Source organism: Pimephales promelas, chromosome 25 (assembly GCF_988280905.1).
Source record: "Pimephales promelas chromosome 25, fPimPro1.hap1.1, whole genome shotgun sequence".
Lineage (NCBI taxonomy): Eukaryota > Metazoa > Chordata > Actinopteri > Cypriniformes > Leuciscidae > Pimephales > Pimephales promelas.
The window spans coordinates 10567020-10574612 of NC_142793.1; the positions used below are offsets into that span (position 1 = coordinate 10567020).

The 7593-nt window shown below is 36.4% G+C and overlaps 1 protein-coding gene across 1 annotated transcript; it reads left to right on the top strand.

The window, feature by feature from the left end:
- Nucleotides 1–420: 420 nt before the first annotated feature.
- Nucleotides 421–5541, top strand: LOC120473345 (uncharacterized). Its single transcript, XM_039663134.2, has 6 exons — nt 421–1273; nt 1404–1588; nt 3094–3248; nt 3419–3882; nt 4919–5124; nt 5222–5541. The coding sequence occupies exons 1-6, from the start codon at nt 1213–1215 to the stop codon at nt 5426–5428; spliced, it is 1278 nt and encodes a 425-aa protein (XP_039519068.2). The 5' UTR covers nt 421–1212; the 3' UTR covers nt 5429–5541.
- The last annotated feature ends 2052 nt before the right edge of the window (nt 5542–7593 follow it).

The following is a 7593-nucleotide window of genomic DNA, read 5'->3' on the forward strand; positions in this document are numbered from 1 at the left end:
ATATGATTTATAGATTAAGTAATATGAATTGCTATTAATTCAATGTGTCATTGTATATTAATACATAATAATAACATATTTTATTAACTAATAGTGTAAATAATGTGTTAATTACCACAATTAGTCAAAGCTATGCACTTCAACTTCCAGCTGTCTGCTTTAATTAATCATTAGCTAATGATTTGCAAAAGTATCATTATGTTATGACTTTACTTGTTGGGGCACATCATTATTAACTATTCATTTAGTAATTGTAGTAATTTGCACACGAATTTGCACTAACAATGAAGTAATTCATCATGTATTAATGCATATTAGTGTCCCTGCCATATTATCTGGAAGTTGAAATACAAGGCTTTGGCTCATTCTGGTAATTAACATATTAATTAACACTATTAGTTAAAAAAATGAGTTATTATGGAATTAATCCACAATTACATATTTAATTAATAACAATTCATGTATAAACTAATACATTAACCCTACAGACTCTTAATTAGTTCCTAATGTGGTAATCATTAAATCATTAGTTACACTCAGTATTATCTGTGCATTAGTTAAGCATGAATTAATGCTTATTAGTGCACCTGTATTGTAAAGCGTTACCCATATTTTCAATGCATTTCACATAAACACATTCTCATATGTGGAAACCAAATAATGCATCCCTTAAAATGGAATAAAACAGTCTGATCTGATTTTGATCATCTGAGATGGTACCCTACACCAGTGATTCCCAAACCTGTCCTCCTGAAGGACCACCAACACTGCATGTTTCAAATCATTGAGTTGAATCGGGTGTGTTTGATTAGGGAGACAGGTTTGGGAACCACTGCCCTACACAGACTGAGTTATGTAAATTATTTATTTGAAAAGTAAAGGTAGCGCACAATGAATCCCCCTTTAAGGAAAGGCAAATGCACTGCTTGAAATAAGAATTGAAAATTTTAAACATTTTAGAAAGTTGATATGAATGAGAACAGTTGCAGATAAAGGGGATGTTGAAAATACAAGTCTCATCCTGCCCGACCCCAGAGATCCAACAAGGCAAACCCCCAACTGGACAAACAATTTTAAGGAGGTCCCATAGAGTATAAATTCCCCATGCTGACACAGTCAACTACATTGCTTAGAGGTTCATTCACCTTACAGGTAACTTTTACTGACCTCTCTCATTTATTGTTGATTCTTATCTCATGATAGTGATGTCTCATGATAGTTTTGTTGTTTTCCAGGTACTTCCTTTACAGACAAAAAATGTCAGACAGCCAAGGTGGGTAAATAACTGGGAATTGTTTTTCACTGATAAAATGTAAACCTCTCACACATTTGATGTTGTTAATAATTGACACACGTCTGCGCAAAACCATCATGTTGTAACTATCACATTTGTAATTCTACAGAAATTGTGGTCGCAAGTAGCCCTGACTTTGTCACGGAGCTTCTTCCATCTGCTCAGCGCACCGCTCTTCTCTACCATCTCTCCTATCTCTGTTTGGCAAAGTTCCCCAAGTTGGAAAGGGTTCTCCGAGAGCGTGCTGTTGAAACTCAGCTTCTCTTTGGGTCCTCTGAGGCTCTTCTGCTGAAGGTAAAGCCAATGTTCTTTATCCATTTCTGTAATTGTACACCATCCATTGACAAAGTTAAAACTCAACTTAAAGACACCAAAAGTGTGTTTTCACAGAAATGCCATAGAATAACCATTTTTGGCTAACCAAAGAAACTTCCAGTGAACAGTTCTTAAAAGAGCCATGTGAAGAATAGTATACAATTCCAAAGAACCTGTTACCACTAGATCCTTTTGTGCGAAGAAAAAGTTTTATGGATTTTAAGTGTTCTTCAGGGAACCATAGAAGCCAATAAAGAACCATTATCTTTAAAGGGATACTCCACTTTTTTTGGAAATAGGCTCATTTTACAACTCCCTCAGATTTAAACAGTTGAGTTTTACCGTTTTCAAATCCATTCAGCCGATTTTCTGATATGTAGAAGAATATCAGTAACCAGACAGTTTCTGGTCTCATTGACTTCCATAGTATATATTTTTTCCTACTATGGAAGTCAATGGGACCAGAAACTGTCTGTTTACTGATATTCTTCTAAATATCAGAAAATCGTCTGAATGGATTCGAAAACGGTAAAAACCCAACTGTTTAACTCTGGGGGAGTTGTAAAATGAGCCTATTTCCAAAAAAAAAGTGGAAAAGTATCCCTTTAAGAGTGTACAACTGTCAATCCAAGAGATGAGGCATTGTTATACATATTGCACAAGATCTGTTTACCTTAATTCTTCACATTTCTAATGTTTCCACCATTCTCTTCACCAAGAGAGATGGCACTTATAAAATAATTTTATATATTGGCAAGAAATCTGCAGTGTTCAGATAAATATTTAAATATGCGTTACATTCTATCTCTCAATTACACAACAATCACATAATAAAAATGATTAAGGAGGCTCACAGCGTCCGATCAAAGAAATCTACAATCCCAACACGATCTCACGGCAATTTGTACGTATTTTACGAGGTGGCTAAATTGTACGAATTCATACGAACTTGTGATGAATTCATCATCGCCATACCCATGACCCCAACCCTTAACCTATACCCATTACTGGGATTTCAACAAATTGCACGAATTTGTATGAATGAGTATTCGTACGTATTCATACGAATTGGTTGTGAGATATTGTTGACAATTCAGCACTCTACTCAAATTTATTTGAAATTTGTATACCATACAGATCACTTCACTCTGATTGAGTGAAGGAATGAATGAGAAAGCGAACCCTAGAGAAAACCACCAATTACATAATCATCACGGACTACTGGCAATTCGAAGGAGTTTAGGCTACTAGCTGGCACATACTTTCTGTAATGTTGGCTTTAGTGAGCTGTTACCAAAATCATCTGAACTTTCTGAGAACTGTTCATCTTGACAACACATATTTCACTAAAATTGCAGCCCATTCTTTGAACTGGTCACAATACCCTATATTTCATTGATCGATTGATTTTGATTGTTGAAGTTGTCTCCTATATAAAGAGTGAAATGTGGATAAACAATGTGAGCGTTTGTGCTGTCTTTCAGTGTGCGGCCACAAGTAAAAACCTGGTTTCCACACTTCTGCCTGCGCTGAAGGTCGCCGTTGAAAAGGATAAAAGCATTTTGGCTATTAAGTCCCTGGAAAAAGCCAGAGCATGGATCACTGAAATCGTTGACAAAGTGGGACAAATGGTAGACAGGTAAAATGTTTTAGCATAAGAAAGTTTCGAAAGATTTGTTACATTTTCCATATCTGGCCACTGTCAAAAGTCCTCTGGATGAAACAGAACGTCATTATGTATATCAAGTGTATATCAAGAATATTTACTGTGCTTTAGCTCACGATTAATCTGCAATCTGTTATCGCCAGATATGAGAAACACAACCACAGTGTGGCTGCCTGCACCAGTGATGTCATTCTTGAAAAGACTGAGACAGAGAGAAAAAAAGCACAAAGTACTAAGGAGATAGAGGCTCAGGAGAAGGCGGTGAGAGATCTCGAAGATCAACTGAAGAACAACAATCAGAAAATTGCACAAATTGAGGCAAAGATTTCAGAGAAAAACCAAGACCTGTATAATCATGTCAAAGAGTCTTCTAGCAAAAGTAATGTCGTGGGTATCTTCTCTTCCCTTGTACCATTTGTTGGACCCCTTGTTAAATCCATTTATAATGCTAAAACGGAACCTGAAGCAGCTGCGAAAACCCAGCTTCTGTCCAGCGAATTGACTCAACTCTCCATTGAGAAGTCGAGTCTGATGGGCAAAGAGTGGAGCATCCATGTCAGGATGACGGACATGCAGCTGAAGTTGGCAACCATGAAAATAGAAAATGGTAAGATTCTTGGTAACACTTCAAAATAGCTTTCATTAATAAATAATTAACTAATGTTTTACAGAACATTAGTTAATATATATGCACATTAACATTTGAGATAATGTCCCAGATAGCAAACTGACATTGAATCAACGTGGAAACGACGTCTCTCATGACATTGAAACAACGTTGATTTTGCTCATCGAATTAACGTTGAACCAACGTCAGACGCGGCATTCTTCAAAGCTAAATGAAAATCGAAAATTGGTTTGCTTTCTTAACGTTGAAACAACGCGTTGATTTCAAGTTGATTTTCCGTTAGTTTTGAAAGAATGACGCGTCTGACGTTGGTTCAACGTTAATTCGATGAGCAAAACAATGTCAGATCAACGTTGTTTCGATGTCATATTTCCACGTTGATTCAATGTCAGTTTGCTATCTGGGGTGCCTGTAAATGTTTAATGAATCAACTTGATACATAATATTTGTTTCAGTAGCAATATATAATGTTACACAAGACAAGTGAATCTACCTCCCAGAAGAACAAGACTAATCTAGTGAGATTTTAGCAATCACATAAAAGAATGGGAAGTGTCCCTTCAATTCAAATCAAGGGCAGAATGCCACTCCAGATGCAAATTATTGGACAATACCAGTTTCTTTAGACTTTAGAAGTCACAAAATTGTGGAAGAATAAATTCGAACTGGAAAACTTCCATAATTTTGTGACTTTTATGGAGATTTCCATTATTTGCTTGCTTGCTTGCTTGCTTTTCTTTCTTTCTTTCTTTCTTTCTTTCTTTCTTTCTTTCTTTCTTTCTTTCTTTCTTTCTTTCTTTCTTTCTTTCTTTTTGATTTCTGCTCCAATAAATTGGTCCCGTCCAATAATTTGCATTTGGAGTGGTATTCTGCACTTTTCTTCTAGTAAAGATTCTAGAATTACTAGATTTATTTCTCTTAAAAGATTAATCATGCTCAACACAGTCCCTGATTTACACCAGAAGCCTCAGAGTTATCTCTCATAATTAATGTCTGCTTCATGTTATTTCCAAAGGTTCAATACCCGACCCTGTCCATCTGAACGACGTCCAAAAATGCCTTTCCCGAATCCAAAACATTCTGATTCAGCTTCAGAAGTTCTGGGAATCAGTGAGTGTAATGCTGGAGGCTCTCAAAGACGAGACTTTTGCTAATGAACACTTCATCGAGGAGAGCGAAATGAAGGAGATCTTCCTGGAATCTATTAATTCGGCACAAGGGGTAACTTAGATATTGAGAAAATATTCAGTTGCAGAAATAATTTCACCTTGATTGTATTCTTTTTCCTGTGATTGACTTTGTACCTCAAATCTTCCAGCATTGGAAGGCCTTCGGTGAATCCTGTCTACATGCAAAAAGCATCTTTAGCTTGCAGACTAAAGATGCGTATAAGTTCCTGGAGACCAGCCCATCTGCACTGACCCCAGAGCAATGGAAAATAGAGTATGAAACTGTCATAGAGGAGCTGAACAAAATAAATCCTGATCCCTTCAATCCCGAAGCACCAGCTGCCATTACTCAGTAAAGTTTAGTCTTTACAGTATAAACAGAGTATAAGCCTATATAATGATTCAGGCTTACTGCTTTCAATAATACATTTGTTATTTTCTGTTTTAATAAAAACCTTTTATTTTATAATGATTTTCAATTCTCATTTTTCTTATGATTATTGATTTGGTTTTCAATAATATAAAGAGTATAAAAGGGGGGTGGGGTTCTGTAATCCAGAGGTTGTTCATCCAAATGCATTTAATTAGAGTTATTGTAATAAATCAATAAACGAAAGCATGAGAAACTAAGACTCACCACAAATAGAATAACACGGACAACACCAAATCATGAACAAGGGAACATGAGTGTATAAATACAGAAATCTAGGCTATATAATGTCTTATTGCTTGAAAGATAATTTATGATACTGCCCGCATGGTTCTATCCAAATTTTGCCCTTAAAATGCACTTATGTAGGTGATCGGTGAAAGTGGTTTTTTTTTTTTTTTTTTTTTCAGACACTATCCACAAGTTTCCTACGCCCCATGATGAGGCCTTGCGTCAAAAGTGGGCGCGACTTCCGGTTTGAAGTAAACAAAGCGCGATTTGACATACTTCACACTCGTTCATTCAACAGTTGACAGTCATTCAAGTTATAGCGATCCAAACTAGCTAACGATGTGGGAACACAACCTCAACGGAATTCAAAAGGGTAAAATAACAGTACCTCTACCCTCCGCAGTAGTTGATTGGGAGTATTATATTAACATTATCAATAATCAATACTCATCAAGGCATGGTGACAGACAGTTGTGCGAGCTGACAAACAATTAAAATAAAAAATACACACTTAGTCATTGTGCTTTGGAGTTCAAAATTATAAATGAATGTGCTACTTGAATACTAACTCTGGCACATTTGGTATTCTGTCAACACAGGCTTTGATCCAGAGTTTAGGTGTAACATCAGTAGTGAACAGCCAATCACATGCTGATAGAGTTTATAGAATATTAAGAATTTTAAAAAAAGTACACAGGAAGATTCGTCGTCTTTTGGGAGGTGATGGAAACTACAGTCGTTGGCAGGATCACTCTGATTTCGTTTTCAGCTTATGTTCAAAACAATCACGTTTAAGCCACTGAATTAGTTTAGTCCGCTTATACATACAACCTCGAACAGCACATGTTGTCCCTGAGCTCCGTAACGACATCTCTCATAAAGATTTGCGTCTTTAAATAGTAAAATAATTCTCCGAATTCTTCGCTAACTAACACACAAAATACCATTGGAATGCTACTTCCGCCGCCTCACCGGAAGTTTCACCCACTTTATTTTTTACAGTAGCGCCCCTCGGAAACTTGTGGATAGCAAGCTCAGTTTTTGGACCAGAATTTCTAAAACCTTGTGTACGGCAAGGACACACCTGCAAAGTAATTACAAGAATCAAGAACAAGGGAAACCAGAAAAAATAACCAGTTTCCATTTAACTATCAACCTCATTTTGCCATTCTGAAGCTATTTTCTGTTTTCTTTTTTTCTTCATTCAACGAACAAAATGAACGAAATGACTCGGAAAAAAGATTGGTTAATTTTGATGAATGAGTTCGGAAAGAAGAGTCACGAATGTGCATCACAGAACAGAGCAACTTAACTTAACTTAAACTTTGTTATTTATTTTTTAAATGACCGATCGTTTCACTTGATAAGTCTCTTATTCATCGTCTGGAATCGTTTAAAGGGTTAGTTCACCCAAAAATAAAAATTAAGTCATTCATTACTCACCCCCATGCTGTACCAACCCCGTAAGACCTTCGTTCATCTTCGGAACACAAATGAAGATATTTTTGATTAAATTTGAGAGCTGTATAACTACCACATTGGCTCCTAAGGGAATGACACTTGACGGCCCAGAAATTCAATGAAGAAAATGTTTAAATATTCCATGTGACTACCGTGGCTCAACTATAAGTTTATCAAGCGACGGGAATACTTTTTGTGCGAAAAAACAAAAAAAAATAACGACTTTATTCGACTATTCCTTTTCTTCCTTGTTGGCCTGAACAATGCGCGAGAATTGCGATCTCCTTCAACTACTTCAGTTCAGTTCAGATTTTCAGTTCTCAAAATCGTGACATTTTGGTGAATTTCGCTAGCCTGGATGCCAGCCCGAACTCCGCCCACAACATTTTTTGGACGGGA